Source organism: Contarinia nasturtii, unplaced genomic scaffold, assembly GCF_009176525.2.
Source record: "Contarinia nasturtii isolate CC-2019 unplaced genomic scaffold, AAFC_CNas_1.1 Cnas_scaffold_1699, whole genome shotgun sequence".
In the NCBI taxonomy this organism is placed as follows: Eukaryota; Metazoa; Arthropoda; class Insecta; order Diptera; family Cecidomyiidae; genus Contarinia; species Contarinia nasturtii.
Window position 1 is genome coordinate 759,829 of NW_022199032.1, and position 19,567 is coordinate 779,395.

Genomic DNA, 19,567 nt, shown 5'->3' on the forward strand with positions numbered 1-19,567 from the left:
ATTTGACATCATTTCACATCGGAATTCATTGAACTTTTCAACGGAATAATAACAAAAGACAAATTTTGAGAATGTTTCGTTTATTTTGTGTTTTATTTTTGCTGAATTTGTCAATAGGTTGTCATTTTTTCATCATTTGTTTGTTTTGGATTAGATAGGTCTTGTTTTCGTTGGTTCGCTTCATCTGTGTTGATCAAATCGATTCTTCGTTTCTTCGAGTAATGCTGTATTCGATTCTCTAAACTACCTGTTGCAATGAATGTTAGAAATGTAGCAGTTAGCATTTCAAATGTTTAAAACGAAGAATTCAAAGCGAAAGTGATTGAAACTTACTGCATTTGTTCCGTGTGAGTAGTGGCTTATACTTTTTCGATCTAACGCCTTCTTGGAGTGCATCGCAATACTTATAGATGTGATTTGCACCCAATTTATTTTCGTAAATGTCTTCCAGAACATTCAGCATCTCTATGATCATATGGCTCCTATTTTTATGAGAAAAACATAAAGTTATCAATTTATAATAAGTCAAAATAAAAAAAAAAAATTGAAGTGACTTAAATGCCAAAAAAATCGAATGCCGGAACGCTTCCCCATTCATTTGGGAAAAATTGTTTCAGGAAATGTTCGGGACAGAAAACGGTGTCAAACTAGACTTTAAATGCGAACTCACTTAACACTAAGTTGTGTCCATTGTCCCTGTAAAATGCCAATGACTTTGCCCAATGTATGGCTGTCATAAATCCATTGTTTAGTCTCGGTCACTAATGGACCGGTTGGTACCGTACATTTTGAATATTCCTCCATATCAACGTCGAATAAATTGAGTGCAAAATCGGCAGCCAAACTGTACTGTGGTGTGCATGGATTTCGTTCAATGTCCAATAGCTCCTGGACAATTTCAGGCTTTTCATCTTCTTGTCCGACGAGTAAAAGAATGGCCATTATCGCTCGTACTTGATGCCACAAAAATGCTTTTCCGATCAATTCAACATAATGCATATCATACGGACTGCTATTATCGTGTGTCTTTCGTGAAGCTTCTACGACCCGTACGTCTCTAAGCTCACGTTCAAAAGTGACCACACCATTAGCAACGTCCATTTTACACAAATTTCGAAAGTCATGAATGCCTATTAAATACGTACATGCTTTACGCATTGCTTCAATGTTCAAATTACTTCGCGGAAAGAAGTATCGATAGACACGTTCGCGACAGTCGAAACGCGAGCTAAATTCACGATTGTACAATGGTTGCCACGCTACGACCCGAATATCTTGCGGAAGCACGCGATTTAAAGAGTCACAATAACGAATCTCATTCTTTATTGAGTCTTCGGTCATTTGGTCTTCGTCAGGGTATTTACTTCTCAAATCAATTGATATTACCTACGGATGATCAGAAGAAAAGAATGGAAACATTGGAAATTAATCAAGTAAGTAATGGAACAGAATGGAAAATGAATTTGATTTACTTGTGAAAATGCACTGACACCTTTGTCAGTTCGGCCGCATCGATGGTAATTTGATGTTTCTCGGCTTTCGATTAAACATGTTCGCTTCAATGCCGCAAATAAATGATGTTCTATTGTTTTGATTGACTCTTCTTGTGTAGCAAACCCCTGATAATCCCATCCCAAGTAATACAGTTTCAAGAGAACATGACGTGTGTTACGACTGAAAATCAAATTTAATTTTGTTTTATTTACACGTCTGCACTATGTTTGTTTCAAGCGCTTACTTTGAAAAATCAAACTTTTTTTGCTTGGTAATTTTTGATTCGTCATCCCCGCAGTTCAATTCCTTTTTCAATACATTTTTCAGCTGCTGATTGTGCGTTTCCAATTGTAAAATTCGATTGATCAACTCCTACAAACAAAATGAAACATAATTCATATGAAAACCGATTCGATCAGATTATTTGTAATTCTAACCTCTTTGGAACATTTCTCTAACTCTTCTCTTGTTGTGAGTTTTTTTCGTCGATTCACAAATATTGTTAAATTTTCATCCATTTTGATTAAATTGATTTAAAACGATTTTTCACCTGGCATTCAAGTTTTTTACCAGAAATTGACTTTTTGTTGACGAGCCGAAGATTAACACGCGTTTCAAAACTAATTTTGACAGATGTCAAATGTAAACATGAGATGAACCAAAAATGTCAAAAGAATGTCAAATGAATATAAATGAAACGTTATGTTTACTTTATTGCATTCGAATTGACATTGTTCTAATAGATTAATTTTTATTATATGAGACGAAACTATTTTACCTGAAATGAAATTTTATCTGAAATAGGTGATAGCTTTGAATATTTTCTGTTAAGATGTTGTTGTCTTTTTAAATATATTATTGATTTGCGTTGGTAAATAACATAAAACGATCTTTAGAAATAAGTCCAATTTATATTTCATTTCCGATCATTTCATTTTTCATTCTTTATGCTATGTACAATTGTACATCAATGACAATTTTATTTTTTTTAGTTTAATTCCCATTGGGATAATCATTTCTTCCAAATAAATTGTATTTTTTTAGAATATTTGTTATTGTTACTTTTATGATTTGGGCTGTATTATGTCTTTCAGTTTAATAAATTGATCTTGATCATAGACTCTATGTGTATTCCAAGTACTTGAAATATTGTTCATTACGTACCTAGAACGTTGAACAATTTAATATTGGATAAAAACAAAAACGGACCAAAAAAAATGAAAATCGGACCAAAATAAATATTCGACATTTTTTCTTGAATGTAAAAATAAAGTAAAGTTTAATGAAGTAGATCAATTACAATCAAAACTACAATTTATGACAATATCCAATCATATTTTTTGTATTATTTAGTTCTGCCAAAGCAAAGTGTCTACTGTTCGCTTGAAGAAAACCCATATTTGATATCATTAATAGCCTAGTGAATATATGAAGTTCAAAACACATTGGCTTTATTTGTCAACATAACCGAACATTTTCTTTGTTTATGACACACAATTGTTTTTACTTAAAGTTGGCTTGTGAGAGATGTTTGATTAACTAAAATAAGTTTCTTGTATTAAATAGAAATAATCAATCGAATAATTGAGATATTTTCTTTCATTTATATCCCCTATATGAGCTGTTAAAGCGCTCCAAATTCAATATTTCAACAACTTGTTGAAAATTACGCTTCTTTTGAAGCGGTGGAAAATGATGTTTTGTACCAAATACTCTATGAATATACGTTAGATAATATAAATGATACATATATTTTGCTGGAATGTAATGAAAGGCAATTGTGTAGTTTGAACAACAATCCAAACCATCATCATTATTATAATATTTACGTTCCCAATACCAATATTTTCCCCTATAAGGGAACAGATGTTGACTTGGTTGGAATGGGAAAAATCGTTCTCTTCTTAGTAAATCACGACTGTCGCCCGCATAAACATTTCCATTGTCCAAACATTCGGAAATAGTCCAGTCTTCAGCCACATTTTCCTCGTCAATTGGACACAGCGATTTATTTGTTAGCAATTGTTCAACGAAAATTCGAACATCTTTGCGACTAAGAACATAGCCCGATCCACCACTGAAATATCCCCATTTATGATCGCTTGTATTGTATTTGTACCTTAAATCATGAACATCGATCATTATTCATCTGTACGAGTCTGTAAAAGGTATTGATGCTTACCCGAAATAGATGGGATCGTCTGGAGAATAAGAGGCGAGTAAAAATTTCAAATTTTCTGGTATCATAAATGAATCGTCGTCTCCTTTGTAAAACCAGTCATATTCATTCAAATAATTCCTATAAATATGTTGAAACATCACTTTTACTTTCGCCCAAAGAGCATGTGATTCGGTCACATTGAAAGCCAGAGCATCTAAATTCTCATCCGCTATGGTACTTGCAAATAAGAGTTTATCACAGTGTTTGCCCCATGTGTTTTGTATGTGAATGGCCTTTCTTGAATGACTCTCAGGCATCGTGGCCAAAAAACACAAAATTCGAATTTTTTTCACAGTTGTTATCGTATTTGACTCATTTATTGCATTTTTTAATTGAAGTACACCATTCGTTGCAATCGGTTTTTCGGTGAATAAAATATTTAAAATGAATCCAATACCAATTCCGGTTATAAATATAAATAGAATTTTTTCATTCATTCTAAAATTCCTTTCTTCATGTGCAAAACTACAAAAGAAACAGTATATCTAACCAACGATATCGAACGACTGATTAAATGCTTCGAATTTATGATTTGGTTTCAAAACCTTTAAAAGCTTTCAGTCATCTTAATGGCTTATCAGTCTCTAAATATTCAAAACTAGTTTGAAAATGTAACAGAAAAACGGAAAATTAGGTTCATACTTTATTTGCTTAGCAAAGTCTATTTGAATAAAATGTGTGTGTGGTATTGACACAACATAGATGGAAAAGATTTTTGAATAGAAACAGATACTAGACAGACATGATAGTTTGTTATTGTTACTATTGCGGTAGCTTTTATTTAAACAAATATGATGATGTTTGTGTTTGATACTCATATGGCTATCAGTTTTATGCATAATCAACTGCTTTATTCGAGAGTAAATATAGCGAAAAATGTTCTCTTTTCGAATGAAATCGATTGATATTTTATTTTTCCAGTTATGATTTTATCATATTTCGTTTTATCAAAACATCAAATTACTCATCATATTAGTTCATTGGCTGTAAGCTAATACTTATTTATTTCAGTCATTTTTGTTTATAAAATCTTCTGAAGAGTATGTTCCAAGTATTTGTTATTAATATGGTTGAAAAACTCAATGCGAGTAAGTACATGCGTTCGTTATTTTTATCAAATGGCCAATTTAATTACTTGAAATGTTTTCGAACAAAATCGCTTCAGACTGTTTTGAATTGACTCAAATTACAGCAGGTTATTTTCTTTCGAAATGTATACATAAATCAATCAACCGCGGAATTATTCTCGATTTATTTCTGCTGAGCTACTGATTTTTGAGCAAAATAGTCGTCTAGCCGATCAATAAACATAAATTGGCAAAGTATATTTTATAAACAGTATGTTTATCACTTTCAATAATAATAAAAGACTTCCTAAACTTCTGTCTACATTGCTTTATTCAATCCATTCATTTTGAAATTCAAACGTTTGCAATTTTCAAAACTGATTTTTGTGTATAAAAGGCCCACTTTTGGGCAGTGTCAAATTAGTCACAGTTCTGACAACAAACCAGTAACTTTCAAATCGAATCATTCGACTTCCTGTTCCTGTTCAGCTGTTTTATTAAACGAAAAGAGCAAACACCATGTCACTAGATCGTTGGCACGCATATTACCAATGCCATTGTGGTTATAGGTACGACGTCATAAACACACAACCACGCCAACAAGTTCGATGCAAACCAAATGGTTACGGATGTGGCGCTTATAATTATCCGCTTTCTGGCCGTGATGTAAGTCAAGATTCATTTTCATCTTTGATATATTTAGCAGAGTATCATGATTTACTGCTGCTCAGCATATAGCTGAGAGCTGAGAAATGCTGAACTCGTGCGGCTAACGCATACGAAACGGATGCACGATACATATTCCCCTTTCGCTTCGTATGTGCTACCGTTGACGCTATTGCTGGTACAACTGTAACACACTATACCAGCGAACATACGAAGTGAAAGGGGAATATGTATCGTGCATCCGTTTCGTATGCGTTAGACGTACACTTTCAGAATATATGAAAGACTGAGAGCAAAAACAGCACGTTGCATCTCATCTCTTGCTTTCACTTACTTAAGCAAAATAACGAGGGATGAGATGTGATGTTTTTCTCGCAGCTTCTCATAAGTCGGTCGCAACACAATTTCAAACTCAACTGGTTACTAAGTTTTGAGTTTTGAATTGAACATCCAATCAACTTTTTATAACCGTTTAAACGGGGAGAATGCTTGTGTGCGTGCATCCGTTTCGTATGCGTTAGCCGCACGAGTTCAGCATTTCTCAGCTCTCAGCTATATACTGAGCAGTAGCAAATCATGATACTCTGATATTTAGAGAGAAAAAAAGTTTCGTATTGTTTCTTCCACAAACCTGAACAATGTCTAAAAATTCATTTCACAATTCGAAGTGAAGTCTAATTATTTGATTTTATTCATTTGCATTAATTACAGTTGTACTTCCGGGACGGTACTTCAGTGCCACATTGATAAACGGTAACCGAAGCAACTGAATGCCAAACCAGCAACGAGTTGCCGCCGTCATTTTATTCATTTAGAATAAATTTCAATAAAAATAATTTTGTATAATTACGATGATTGAATAAAAAGATCCTGTTCATCACTTGACAAATTATCAACACTTATCTAGAACTTTTCAAATTTAAACTTTGAAATTTATTCAAACGTAAAAGTGATAAAAGTGATCAACAACTTTCTCTAAAAAAATGACATAATAATTATGAGACTGATGAGAGAACAATGAACAGAATTCAATTTTTTTAATCCAATTTTCCGTGCAATTTTTCTCATTTTACTTCAAAGCATATAATACAAAAAAGATCACTCGTTTTATTTTAAGCATATATCCTATAGTCTTTGATGGCATTACTACGTTCAGTTGGATTAATCTTTGCAAAGTCTTCCATTAACTTTTGATAATAAACACCGTCAAATTGTAAAATTGAATCCTACATATGAAAAATACATATTAACACACTGTATTCATAAAACAATAGCACAATTTACCTGAACTAATGATAAAAGACCAGCAATGGCAAAATTTTCTTGCACATGTGAATAGGTAATATTATAGATGTGAGCTGCTCGAACACATTTAGATTCGAAACCAGTTGGATACTTCATATCAATTGTTTCACTATTTCGAACTATTTTCTCCGTGTATAAAATTCCATCAGCTTCTTCTGCACCAATTAGCCCTTTCTATTATGAAAAACCAAAAAAAAAAATGAAAATGTTCATCAAAGTGAGTGTCGTTTATAAAGAATCTTCATAATTTTTAATAAAGTATATACGTATATACCTTCACTAAAATGTAAAGAGTCGAACTGATCACGAGAAAATCTTTAGGTAATTTTCTAATCAATGCTAATTCTGTATCAGATAACGACATAATCCATCCAAGCATTTTCCAATTGATTTCGGTGATTTCATTTTCAATATAAAATGTATCTAATGCTGGAACGGGAACTGCAAAAAAAACATTATTTTCATAATTGGTTCATCGTCAAAAGGAGTTAAGCTTACAATCAGGATAAATTGGTTTTGCAAAATGTGCTTCGAATTCTTCTTCAGCATCCATCATGGCCAATAGTGTGAATGTAAATGAATTATTTTGATTGTGTTGTCTTAAAATGCCAATTCTCCGCTTCATCCAGTCGGCGAGTATTGTTGTTAAATTTGCATCGTGCCTACAGCCGCGCATATCATAAAATGGTAAATTGATTCCCTGAATCGTGCTCATATTCACTGCATACGATCGATACATGTCGGTATGAAACAGTTTTTTTTCGAGAGGATCATCGTCGGTTGTTGGTGAAACATCAACATTATATGAATTCACACTTGTTCGTATCAGCTGTTTTTTATTACAATCGGCATTGCCAAAAACTTTCATTGAGATTTCTTCGATATCGTCGTCACAGAGTTCAACATTACCAACATTACGTACATAGCGTGCAACACATCGAATTTTATACATTATTGGCCCTAAACTATTGTGAAAATCAACCAAGTTATCGTAAAATTTCATTGTAAAATCGTTGCCCAACAGTGTTCCAAATAATGGCAATTGATACGATTTCAATTTACAAATCTGTGCAATATTTCGCTCATATTCAGTGGTTTTCAATTGATTTGCAGCCGTTATTCGAATATCATCCGATGACCAAAGTCTCCACAAACCATCAAACAACAGAAAATCCATATTGTTTGAAATAACAGCCATTACATCATTGTTTTTTGCATATTTTGCAATTTCTAAATCACATTCAACCTTCACTGTGTAATGAAAATCACCATATTTCTTTGCAATCGTTTCCATGCCCAACAATGTTGAATTTAATAATTTATTATCAGCAATAGCGGCATCAATGTTTTTTCCATCGTTAATTAGATAATATAAAGATGTATAGGAATTGAACTCTTGATTGCGTCGACTCAACCATTCCGCCACTTTATCCTTTTGTATTGTCAATCCACAGAAGAATATTAATGATATATTTTCGATTGCGCTCAATACTTTTAAAAATTTCTCAAATGATTCCAATGCACTTCTGTTTCGACCGCCACACAACGTATCGTACTCCAATTTTGAATGACTTATGATTAAATTATTTAAATCAATTATAATTGACGGCGCTGTACCGTGTTCACTGTGAAATCAACGAAGAAGAAAATATCAATGACATAATGATGATGATGAGAAAATTTCAATATATTCTACCTTATCCACTTGTTAATCTCATTCACAATATTAATTGTACGCGTTTGTTTTTCACGCTCCAAAAACGATTTTAAACCAAGAACACCCATTATTTGAAGATAACTTTTTTAAATTGTTTCACTTAAATGGAAAAACAATAGAAAAACTTAAATCCGTTTCATCGACCCAATCAACTAGCTCTGAACGGTGTTTATATTTTCGAATGCATTTAAATGATTTAAAATTACACCGACATTGACATTCAGAGTTTATTTTTAAACTTCCGTAGTTTGATTTTAAATTGTTTTACCTATGCCAAACTGATTAGCAATCAATCGATTTTGAGCATCGATCTAATTGTATGTACAGTAGAAACTCATATTCTATCTATATACAGTAGAAAAGTCAATCGAAATATTCAAAATCGACAAAAATATTTGGGAAAAAAAAAATAAAAAAAAGATTTTATAATAACTTAATTTCCATAACTATCAATGCGATGAAAACGGCCGTATTGTAAAAAAGTAACTTTTTTTTAAACATTTCTCAAAAAACACTAGCAAATTAAAAAAAACTGTCTTTTAATTTGAATAGACGCAGTCCGACCTCTTACTGGACCTTTACTTGAATGTTGTAAAAATTGCGAAAGTCTTTAGCTGTAGGCCTGTAAATAGAGTTCGCGCGTTCAAAAAAGTTAGTAAACATTTCCTGTTCAAAGCAATTTACTGTTTTTTTATGGGAGAGAAAAATTTCATTTAAATTTTTCGAAGTTCTACTGTATATGCACTACCTATCTGCTGCACAACATTTGATGACGTAGTTTACCGGCAATATTACTTTAAAATCGAACAATACACACATTTTCAGTGAATAAGCTCATAGTTGGCAGTGTGGCTCGTAATTTTAGAGGCAATCATTCATATTTTCTATTACGTTCCTTAAGAAGGCTTATTTATCAGTTGCTTAGTCGAAAGAATTTTCATTTAAATATGGAGAAAATCTCACGAATCAAACGATAAAAATAAACCGTTTAAAAATGGCGATTTTTGAGTATGATCTCCCGGATATGGAAAGTACAAAAAGGTCATATAAAATTCAAAACAAATGGTGAAGCAATTGTTTTAAATTTAACTGTAATGATTGTGACATCATTCGTATTTTTTGACATTGTGACAATGGTATTAGTGTTTACGATGTTGCACCAATAACATACATACATATGCCGATGACGTTTTGTGTACGTATGTGTAAACGTCACAATACTATTTGTCATATTCATGGCTACGTCGATTAGATCACATTTGACAATTTTTGACAGTAACATAGTATTGTTTATTTAGACACAACATATGTTGGTGCATAGATGAGTCTATATTTTTTGCACATAAAAAAATCTACTAAACAAGCGACAACAAATCTCGTTCCAACAATGATTTGATCCAAAGTCGATGAAAATAATTAAGTTAAAACAAGTAACAAACGAAAATTCCATCATTCGAAGATGAATACGGCGATCTTGTTGGCAATAATCGGCATCACAATTTACTACTTCATAACATGGTATGTTTTGTTATGCGTAACTAGAAAAAAATTGTGTCAAATCATTCAATGAATTTTTTGTTCTTTCAATCAAAATAAAAAATAGGTTGATTCCAAAGATAATTGGATACCTTTTCATTCAGCGATTCAATACGCAAATTAAATTCGGGCGTGTTAGCTTGCCATTCACATTACGAGCTGTGAAAATAATCAAAAATGGATTTTCAATTGTGAGTGTGTTTGCGTGAGAAATATCATTTATTTGTGAAATTCGTTAACAATGTTATTTTTTTTACATAGCATATTGATGAAATTACGGTTCGCAGCAGTTTCTTTAATTCCGAAGTCAGTAAATTGCTATCGATTACCATTCGTGATATTCGCATCAACAAGGACATCAATGAAGCAGCTGCCACCGATTCGAATGCAGATCGAACCACCGAAGACGATTCTATCGATCCAAATTTGAACGTATGCGATTTTCGTAATACAAAAGTGCCACCCAGTATTCTTAAATTTGCGCAGGTAAGCGGTCCTTTTTGACGGCTATGTTTCGATATTATTTAATTGGATTTCATTCTTCATATTCAGTTTATGTCAGTGAATGTGCACAATATTTCCGTTGTTATGATGAACAACACATTCAATCCAAGTTGGTTTCTTCATGCGACTACTGGCGATTTACATTTGGATGGAAGCACATTGCATAGCTTGAAAACATTAGTGGTGACGGCTGCATTGAGTGATGCCAGGGTATGTGTTTACAATTTAACTTAATTTACAGGAAATTTTCATATTTTTTGTTGTTATTTTCAGTTCAAATTTTTCCGACACTACGATTCGACCATGTACGAAAAACATAAATCGAAACCATGTTTGGCTGAATTAAGCTTTGGCCTTTCACTCGATGGCGTATTGGCCGCAACCGGGCCACTTGCCGTTGAAAAAATGCAATTGGTTATCAAGCAGACGAAAACTTACATACATGATGGTTTCTATGATTTTATTCGTGATACAAATCAATTGCCGATAGTCGAAAAGAAAACAATCAAATCACCACATTCACTGGATATTGATGAATTGTGCCAAAGAATTTCACCGATTATACCGAAGGTTCGAATATTGAAAACTATAAAAATACGAACTGAATAAACATCGATTTTTTTCCAGAATTTTACAGTGAAAGTGGACAATGCAGCATTCTCAGCTATCAGAGATGATGCAACCGAAGATTTTACGGCCAAACTTGATTCGTTTTCGGTACGTTTAACTGTGACTTGAATTTAATTCGACAAGTTTTATATTCGATATTATTATTATTATTTTTTTAGGTGAATGGAAAATTTGCCACGAATACCGAGGAAAATACACTTCGATTGCCATTCATGCATGCAAACGTACAGTTGGAGAAGTTCGAAATTGATACACAACAGGAAAAATTGCTATTCATTGAATTGTTCACAATTGATACAAAAGTAAGTTTCAATAATAAATTGAAAATCACATTTAAACCGCTAATGACTCTCAATTTCAGTTGGAGCACAGAGTATTAAATACATTTTTCAAGATAAAATCATTTCAATTCGTGTATAATCACGAAGAGATTTATAAATGGGTGAACAATAATATATTTTCATCAAGTCCATCCATTCAAGCGAAGCCGTTGTCGTTGATTTTGCCAAATCCAAAATCGCTTGAAAAGCGTCGTTTTTCATTTGGTGGCACGCCCGAACGTGATTTCGAATGGTTAATGAGTCAAATCATCATAAAATGTTGTGCCGAAGTGTTTAATTTTTCGATACTAACCAAAGTGAATAATCGGGTATCATCGTTGAGTGTGAGTCATACAAAAGTGTTACTGGATCAATTCGATAGCAAACGAAATACCGCGTACGAAAATAAATGGCTAAAAATGTTATTGGGCAATCGACACTGGAGCACGGAATTGTTAGTCGAATCATTTTGGTGTTCGCTGGATAATGCAACGAGAGACGATTCGTTACGAAAAATTCACACACGTGGCAGTCCCATTTATGTTGGTGTCAGTTTAGTGAAATTGAACAGTTATGGCAATGCGATAAAATTGGAATTAACGATGCATACATTACGTTTGGAGTACAGTTCCGATTTGACCGATCTATTGATTCGTCTGAAAGACTGTCTGGGTCAATATGGTTTTCGAACTGGGCGACGGCGAATATTTGAGTTACCTGAAATGAGCGAATGCTTTGAGCAATCATCAAACGACATTAGCAATAAAATAATGCCAAAAATACTTATAAATACAAAAATTACCGATGTCACATCATTTTTATTCACCAATCATGACGCATGCATTTTGATAAGTTTGTCGGAGATGTCATTGGCGCGCACCCAACAAATTACCGTTTTTAAAATTGACGAACTGCATTTGGCGGTAAAAAATATGGTTGGACAAGAAAATAATACAATGTTTAATCTTAGTGATTTTACCGAACTGTTTACGAATATGAAATTAATTCGTGTGGAATATTTGATGAAATTTCGACCAAAACTACCCACACTCAATCAATTTAATATTCATATTGTAAATGATGCGGTTATTATGTGGAATTCAAATTTGCATATGCAATGTTTAACACTATTTCAAGATGTACAACAATTTTTGCGTGACTTTATACCGGATAAATTCAATGCCATCGTACCGGAGTCAACGAATTCGTGTGACGATGAAAAAACATCGAATGGCCTATCAAAAACTGTTTTTGAAATTTATGCCGAGAGTAATTTAGAAATTGGCATCAAATTATCGGAACGGCATTCGATGCAGATATTTTTTGAAAATCTATTTTTATCGACCAAAGAACAGACCATGGTATCAATTGAAAAATCATTCATCAATATTGATGATGCGCACATTTTTACCATCACCGATGCATCCATGCATTCGGCCACATCATTGGAATTTATGCGCGTTGAACGTGCAAACTATGAGCACTTTGTGTGCCCCGTCAATAAAGTGTGGGTCACAACGTTGGGCAGTTTTAAAATTATATTTCCATATGACCATGATTTTGCGGACGCTTTTCAAAATGAATTCAATTCACTTGTGAAATGGCTTAAGGGATTGCATGGCATTCAACGAAAACAATTTACAGACGATACACCGTTGCCCAGCGATATGGTGATTCAAATTAAAGAGTTTTTATTGGAAATGAGCGACGATCCGTTTGAGGTAAAACTTCGTGATAATTATGTACTCTTGGTAGATGAATATCATGAAAGTATCAAGCGACAGCAATTGTTTGAACAGAAAATTCAACAAATTGTTGCCGATCGCTTACTTTTACCCAATGAAACACTGGCCGAACTGCATGCCAGTTTGGTGAAGAAAAGTTCCGAAATTTATATTCAACGATCGAAGAAAATTAAAGAGGCTGGTCCAACAAGGACACGACTATTCGCATGGACACTTACCGATGTTGAGTTTATGATTATGGCCGATCCATCGCTGCACGGACCGCCCAATGTTCTTAAAATGATGAAGGAAATTGATGCGGACAGTCCATGGCCAGAAGATGGACTGGATTTTGTTACACTCTGGTGTCGTGCCATCAATTTTAGCTGCACCGAATGGAAGTTTTTGTTAAGGTATTTGATTTTTGCTCACGATTTTGTTTTTGCCAAAGAGATTTATGTACTAATGAAAAAATATTATTTCATGAGCTTCGTTAGTAAACATTACGGCTAATATATGTACATCATTTGATTGAAAAATGAGAATTTCATTTCAACATTTTGACATTGTCATTTCAGAGATTTCCCACAACCAATGTTTTATGTGAAAAATATGCATTTATTTGGTCATTTATGTGGCGCAGAACAATCGGCACCACCCCGAGCCAAACGAGATGTTGAAATTGTGATTGGCGCACCATTTGGAACACATACAATACAGAGGAGTTTATTACCATTGAAATTCTACCATGACTTTGACTGTGATTGGGATCTGTGCAGTTATGCATTTGGTCCATGTTGGGAGCCGGTAATTACACCATCGAAGCCACGATCCTTAAGCACAATTTTTAATATATTTTTTTTTGTACTTTTAGGTAATGGCACAGTGCAATTTAAGTTTCGAAAAGATCCTAGCACCGTCGCGTGATCCAAGTCCAACGCTTCCATTCTGGGATAAAATGCGACTGCTCTACCATGGACGATTGACAATCATTGCAAAACAATTTACCGTTTTGTTGCACGCATCACTTGATCCATACAATACAACGGAAGAAATGGAATTAACATGGAACAATTGCGGAATCATTTGGACCAATGCCAAAGCAATATTCAAGGGTGAATTGAATGTAAGAAATCTCTTTTCATATTTCGCATTCCTTTTTTCTGAGCGTTGATTTTCATTTCAGGTGTGTGTTCGAACAGCATCGCGTTATGATGATTGTCGTTTGTTGCATTTTCCAAATCTAAAGTTAACGTTTAAATTGAATTGGGTGTGCTTGGGAAATCCGAATGATCATCACGTTGTGATACCATGTGCACCCGATAAATTGCCCGAATACTCAAGTAATCAAATCCACGATTCGTTCCGAGCATTTCGATCGCAAAACCTAAATATATGGGTTTCATTCGAAACAAAACCGCCACAAAATCAACAAAATGAAGTCGATCTACCGAATTTGGTGCTTTATGGCAGTACATTGCGTTGGTTTGAAAGTTTAAAATTGATTTTATCCGGCGTAACGAGACCAACGCGCCGTGGACCCGTTTTCAATAATGTTCGACCGCGAAAGAAACAATTGAGCCGTCATTATAAAAAGGCACACTTACAAATGAGTCTGCATAAGTTCCAAGTTGTTTACTGGATGTCGCATGCATTGCATCGTGGTTTTGAGTTGAATGGCGGCCGTGTTTCGTTTAGTTCCGAGCATCAATTGACTTTGTATCCAACTGATGATGGTTTAACGCATCGTCCGCGCGCTGAATGGGCCACCATGTACATGAATTGTGAATTGAACGACACGGAAATTTGGTTGAAAAGCATTTTAAATGATAAAATCGATGTGAGCACTGAGAATATATCCAATTTGGATGGTTTGAAAATTGTGAAATTTTACTTTTTGAGTTTGGCCAAAGTGTCGTACGGACGTGAGGCATTAATTCAATCCGGCAATGCGGAGCCAAAACAAAAAGATACACCCATTCATAAGTTGGTGGTGTACGATTTAAAAGGTGCATGGACAAAAAATAATCGTGATGTTGCATTTGCGTTGTTCGATTCATTTATGAAGTCACAAAAGTTAAAGTATAATTTGTCGACCGAAGCGTTACAAGGTTTTCGAAAAGACAATACAAATACACCGATGAAATCGAGATCAAATTCAATGAGTGCCACCACATCAACATCAACCCCATCAACATCGTCCACTCAACAGATTTTAAGCTCATCGTCAGGGAACACGTCACAAATCCATTTGAAAACAACACATGCATCAACAATGCTTCAGCAATTGATTGCCGAAGCTGATCACAAATTTAATGTGTACAGTGATGATCTATCGACACAAACACGGGAACAACAACTGGAAGGTTTGCGTGCATGTCAAGACGAAGATGTCACCCAATGTAATTGGTTTATTTCGTTGGTAAATTCACAAGTATTGCTAAAAGGCTGTGAAACGTCGGGCTATGTGATAATGAGTGCGGCCAAAGCGGAAATTTTGCAACGTGTTCATCGTCCTGTTTGGCGTGACCGAAGTTTGGTATCGAAAACAACTTGGGTTGGATTTTTGGAATGTATGCAATACTATGCCACTGTTAGTCCGGGCGAAAATGATTCGTTGCTCGATGAAAATATCATGTGGTTAACATTGGACAATATTGAAGAAAAAGATAAAGATGCAACGGTCATAAATGATTTACCCGATATACCGCATTTAGTGGGCAGTGGTCAAAGTGTTGGTGGTGTTGTTTCGGAAACTGTTGGTGCGGCCGGAAATTCCGGCATTGGTGAACCGCATCCAATTCAATTGCAACGAATTGTATCACGTTGTAAATGTGAATTTTTTTATGTCAGCTACGGCGATACAATTGATCCGGGTACATTGACGGAAGTACCACAACCACCGCCCGAAGAAACACTCAGCCCGTGGGAACGACAAGATGATCCGGTTGATGCATTCACATTGATGCATCACGATCTTGATGTTTGCACAAATTCATTGCAATACGCTATGATTTTGGATATTGTGAATAATTTAATGTTGTACGTTGAGCCACAGCGTAAACAAGCGCTGGAGAAATTAGTTCGAATGCGATTCCAATTGCAATTGTACAGTAGCGATGATCAAAAGCGTCCCATTCAACAGTTGCAAACACAAATTCGAAATTTAATGTCAAAAATGAGAACACTTGAAAAGGATATACATTTGATTGGCAGAGCCAGAGCCGAAGAAGGTGACAGTGATGAGCTTAAACATGAATATGAAGAGGTTCAAGTAAGTTGAAACACATTTTTTGATTTTTTTTTTTTATCATTTCAATTGACAATCATTTTTTCGTTTTTTTCAGAAACAAATCCAAGAATGCAAAGAAAAATTGAATGCACAAAGCGAAGAATTGGACATGATGTTCTCGTGTTACAAAGAAACGCAATTGTCAGCAATGAATAAATTGGCGACGATCAGAAAGAATAAACCAATTACAATTGTTCGAACGAATGAAATTTGTTTCAAACATGCGCAGTGGCGTCTCACCGAAGCCGACGGTCAAATTGGTATTGCTGATTTGATTTTGAGCAATTTCTTGTATAAAAAAGTAACCAAAAGTGATGATTCCATTGAACATTTACTGGAATTGGGATATATTCGAATGAATAATTTGATACCACGTGAAACATACAAAGAGGTTCTTTGTCCAACCGAAATTCAAAAAGATATGCCGGTCGATCATCAAAAAGTGTTGCGAATATTTTGCCGTGAAAAACCACCGGTCGGCGGTATATCGGTAAAAGAGCATTTCGAAATAAATGTTGTGCCAATTACATTGGCAATAACACGTAAATTCTATAGCACCATGTTGAAATTTTGCTTCCCCGATCGTGACACATCCGAAACAGAGACAATGGACGAAATGGACGATGGCACCGCTTCCATCAGCGGAAGTACGACATCAGTTAGATCGGGCGCATCGCAGGCAAGCAAAAAATCAATGCGCTCGAAGAAAAGTAATAAGGATTCAGCATTTTATGTGAAAATTGAAAAGGACGATGTTGAAAAGATGAAAGAACGTGCCGAGAAAAATAAACTTTTTATTTATATTAAAATACCGGAAGTTCCCGTTCGCGTTAGTTACAAGGGTAATAACTAGGGGCAATTCACTTAAAATTTGCCTTTCTATTATTTAATAATTGTTATTGATTCTTTTTCGATTATTTTCGATTTTTACATTAATTCTAATATGCATACTATGAGATTGCCAAACGACAATGAAGGAAACAGAATGTATGTAAGATAGAAAGAGAGACTGTGTGTCTGGACGAGTGAGTGAGAGATGATTGGGGAATCATTAGAATGTAAGGCTTGACCACACGTATTTACTGTCGCGACAGCAAAAATATTTTCTGAAATTTGAGATTTGATAGTGGTGGTAGTAGTAGCACTGGAGAAAACAACACAAGGAATCAATGCCGTCTGTTTATTCTGTTTCATTACTCATTAATTATCAACTTTCATTTTCACTATATTATATTTCGATTATTTGTCGATTATTTTAAATTTATTCTATTCTTTTCTTTTGTGATTCTGCCCTAGGTAATAAACAGAAAAATTTCAAAGATATCACCGATTTCTCGTTGGTCATACCAACACTGGAATATCATAATGTTACATGGACTTGGCTCGATTTACTGCTCGCCATGAAATCAGATAGTCGACGAGTGATTTTATCGCAGGTAAATTATTTTTTTCTTCTTCGCAACGCATCGTAACGATTGCAACATTGTAATTTCATTTTAAGTAATGTTGTAAAGTGGCTGGCATTCAGTTTATTTCAATTTGAAATGTTTGAATTTTTCTTTAAAAAGGCTATAAAGCAAAAGTTGCAGATACATAGAAATCGTTCGATGACTGTTGATGGAGAACGGCCCAGTCCACAGGAAGAAGACAAAGCCAAGATGCTATTTGGAAATCGACATGCGGTATTTAAATTTCTCTAATAAAACCTAAAGCCTCTCATGCTTTTTCTAAACATAATACATTCAATTTCTTTATTTCCATTTCAGCCCGAAAATAAAAGCACAAGAAAGGGTGTGTTCAAGTTTCCGACGAAACAATAAATCAATGTATTGAGCGAAAGAGCGGAGAAGATAACGAATGCAATATCAATATATATATATAGGTGTAGCGCTTTCAGTATATAAAGAAAAATCATTATCATAAATTATTTACACATGGACGATGCGCAGTATTTAAAAAATGAATGAAAAACTAAACGAAATAAACCGTACGGTTTCTTGTTATTTAAACTGTCTAATTTTATTATAATATTGTTGTTGTTTTATTTTTCATTGAAATAAAGGAGTTTTTCTTATGTACACACAAAATAACTAAGGATCTTCGTCGATGCCTAATTTCTTTTCGGCTACAAAACCAGGGTATTTCTTCCGATATTTGATACCTGTAATAATAGTTGAACTTTGTGGAAAAGCGGTTTTTCCATTGAACATTTTGTCCGTCTCTGGATTGAAGCGTGTGTATTTCTGTTCAATGTGTAGATTTGGTGGTAATTCACGCGTTGTCAATTCATCCAATGGCAAAATTGTGTTCACTGGTGTCTCATAAAAGTCAATCACATCATCTAAAAAAAAAATGAGAAAAATGAATCCAAAATTGACGGTTTTTTTCTCTGATTAAACTATTACTTAGTGTTTCCATTTCATGTAACACCGAATTGGGCACTGTGCGATTAAATTCTTCTGCACAAATGAGTAAAAAATTAAATTTATCGTCGATGGAAAATTTCTTGCCGCCAAATCCAGTTTTCAATTTGGCATTGGTTTTCAGTTGATCAACGATTTGCGGTACATTTTTCGGTGGCGTATATGGATCTTGAGGACGCAAATACCTGATTGAATAAAATGACAGTCAAGTTAGTGATAAAGGTATTTTATGTGATTTTTTCAATCAGAATTTATTACCCTTTGGCTTTGAGCGATTGTGCGGATGCTTCAAATTTAATATGTGGAATTGGTTTTGGTCGTTTTATATAGTCCCTATTACCTCTTACATATGCGCATCGTATTTGTGTTAAAGCACACAGATTGGGCTTCTAAAGGGAAACATTGAAATGTGTGTTATACCTAACCTTAACAACCGTGTTACAATTTATCTAATCACGTTTATTTTATTCAAAATTGACCAAAATCTACTTACATTTAGATGATTTATACCAAAAATTTGCCGTGTAACATTCAACATCATTATGAATTTATTGAATGAAACTAAAAAAAACGAGATTTAGCCGCACCAAGAAAGGCTAAATAAACTCAATTATCGATATTGTATTTACGGTGTTGAAACGAAATGTCAAACGACAGCTGTCACTGTC

The 19,567-nt window shown here is 34.3% G+C and overlaps 5 protein-coding genes across 5 annotated transcripts; 1 reads left to right on the plus strand and 4 right to left on the minus strand.

Moving 5' to 3' along the window:
- Positions 1-63: 63 nt before the first annotated feature.
- On the minus strand, positions 64-2,119 carry LOC116346940 (tRNA pseudouridine(38/39) synthase). The gene is made up of 6 exons (XM_031777263.1): positions 1,932-2,119; positions 1,739-1,866; positions 1,473-1,674; positions 671-1,386; positions 334-482; positions 64-247 (listed from the first exon to the last, which is right to left on the minus strand). The coding sequence occupies exons 1-6, from the start codon at positions 2,010-2,012 to the stop codon at positions 111-113; spliced, it is 1,413 nt and encodes a 470-aa protein (XP_031633123.1). The 5' UTR covers positions 2,013-2,119; the 3' UTR covers positions 64-110.
- Positions 2,120-2,786: 667 nt separating this feature from the next.
- Positions 2,787-4,203, minus strand: LOC116346942 (glycoprotein-N-acetylgalactosamine 3-beta-galactosyltransferase 1-like). The gene is made up of 2 exons (XM_031777264.1): positions 3,677-4,203; positions 2,787-3,613 (listed from the first exon to the last, which is right to left on the minus strand). Exons 1-2 carry the CDS (start codon positions 4,150-4,152, stop codon positions 3,094-3,096), a joined length of 996 nt encoding a protein of 331 aa, XP_031633124.1. The 5' UTR covers positions 4,153-4,203; the 3' UTR covers positions 2,787-3,093.
- Positions 4,204-6,489: 2,286 nt separating this feature from the next.
- LOC116347044 lies at positions 6,490-8,608 on the minus strand. Its single transcript, XM_031777439.1, has 5 exons — positions 8,450-8,608; positions 7,252-8,378; positions 7,028-7,194; positions 6,733-6,927; positions 6,490-6,674 (listed from the first exon to the last, which is right to left on the minus strand). The coding sequence occupies exons 1-5, from the start codon at positions 8,536-8,538 to the stop codon at positions 6,561-6,563; spliced, it is 1,692 nt and encodes a 563-aa protein (XP_031633299.1). The 5' UTR covers positions 8,539-8,608; the 3' UTR covers positions 6,490-6,560.
- A 1,155-nt stretch (positions 8,609-9,763) lies between these two features.
- On the plus strand, positions 9,764-18,504 carry LOC116346819 (protein KIAA0100). Its single transcript, XM_031777051.1, has 15 exons — positions 9,764-9,988; positions 10,074-10,197; positions 10,268-10,492; positions 10,559-10,720; positions 10,784-11,080; positions 11,138-11,227; positions 11,299-11,442; positions 11,502-13,597; positions 13,763-13,991; positions 14,059-14,310; positions 14,371-16,458; positions 16,532-17,318; positions 17,773-17,912; positions 18,045-18,158; positions 18,243-18,504. The coding sequence occupies exons 1-15, from the start codon at positions 9,930-9,932 to the stop codon at positions 18,294-18,296; spliced, it is 6,861 nt and encodes a 2,286-aa protein (XP_031632911.1). The 5' UTR covers positions 9,764-9,929; the 3' UTR covers positions 18,297-18,504.
- On the minus strand, positions 18,458-19,557 carry LOC116346820 (39S ribosomal protein L50, mitochondrial). Its single transcript, XM_031777052.1, has 4 exons — positions 19,393-19,557; positions 19,158-19,288; positions 18,882-19,084; positions 18,458-18,817 (listed from the first exon to the last, which is right to left on the minus strand). The coding sequence occupies exons 1-4, from the start codon at positions 19,438-19,440 to the stop codon at positions 18,567-18,569; spliced, it is 633 nt and encodes a 210-aa protein (XP_031632912.1). The 5' UTR covers positions 19,441-19,557; the 3' UTR covers positions 18,458-18,566.
- Positions 19,558-19,567: the final 10 nt, after the last annotated feature.

Bases quoted from the DNA above. Each gene is read 5' to 3' on its own strand.
- LOC116346940 (XM_031777263.1), bottom strand. From the start codon at position 2,012: ATGGATGAAAATTTAACAATATTTGTGAATCGACGAAAAAAACTCACA. The intron at 483-670 runs GTGAGTTCGCAT...TCATAAAAATAG, and splicing joins TGGACACAACTTAGTGTTAA to GAGCCATATGATCATAGAGA. The intron at 248-333 runs GTAAGTTTCAAT...TCATTGCAACAG, and splicing joins ACTCACACGGAACAAATGCA to GTAGTTTAGAGAATCGAATA.
- LOC116346942 (XM_031777264.1), bottom strand. From the start codon at position 4,152: ATGAATGAAAAAATTCTATTTATATTTATAACCGGAATTGGTATTGGA. The intron at 3,614-3,676 runs GTAAGCATCAAT...TCATGATTTAAG, and splicing joins GACGATCCCATCTATTTCGG to GTACAAATACAATACAAGCG.
- LOC116347044 (XM_031777439.1), bottom strand. From the start codon at position 8,538: ATGGGTGTTCTTGGTTTAAAATCGTTTTTGGAGCGTGAAAAACAAACG. The intron at 8,379-8,449 runs GTAGAATATATT...TTGATTTCACAG, and splicing joins GAGATTAACAAGTGGATAAG to TGAACACGGTACAGCGCCGT. The intron at 7,195-7,251 runs GTAAGCTTAACT...TTTTTTTTGCAG, and splicing joins AAAACCAATTTATCCTGATT to TTCCCGTTCCAGCATTAGAT.
- LOC116346819 (XM_031777051.1), top strand. From the start codon at position 9,930: ATGAATACGGCGATCTTGTTGGCAATAATCGGCATCACAATTTACTAC. The intron at 11,443-11,501 runs GTAAGTTTCAAT...TCTCAATTTCAG, and splicing joins TGTTCACAATTGATACAAAA to TTGGAGCACAGAGTATTAAA. The intron at 14,311-14,370 runs GTAAGAAATCTC...TTTTCATTTCAG, and splicing joins TATTCAAGGGTGAATTGAAT to GTGTGTGTTCGAACAGCATC.
- LOC116346820 (XM_031777052.1), bottom strand. From the start codon at position 19,440: ATGATGTTGAATGTTACACGGCAAATTTTTGGTATAAATCATCTAAAT. The intron at 19,289-19,392 runs GTAAGTAGATTT...GTTTCCCTTTAG, and splicing joins TTGGTATAAATCATCTAAAT to AAGCCCAATCTGTGTGCTTT. The intron at 18,818-18,881 runs GTAATAGTTTAA...TTTTTTTTTTAG, and splicing joins ACATGAAATGGAAACACTAA to ATGATGTGATTGACTTTTAT.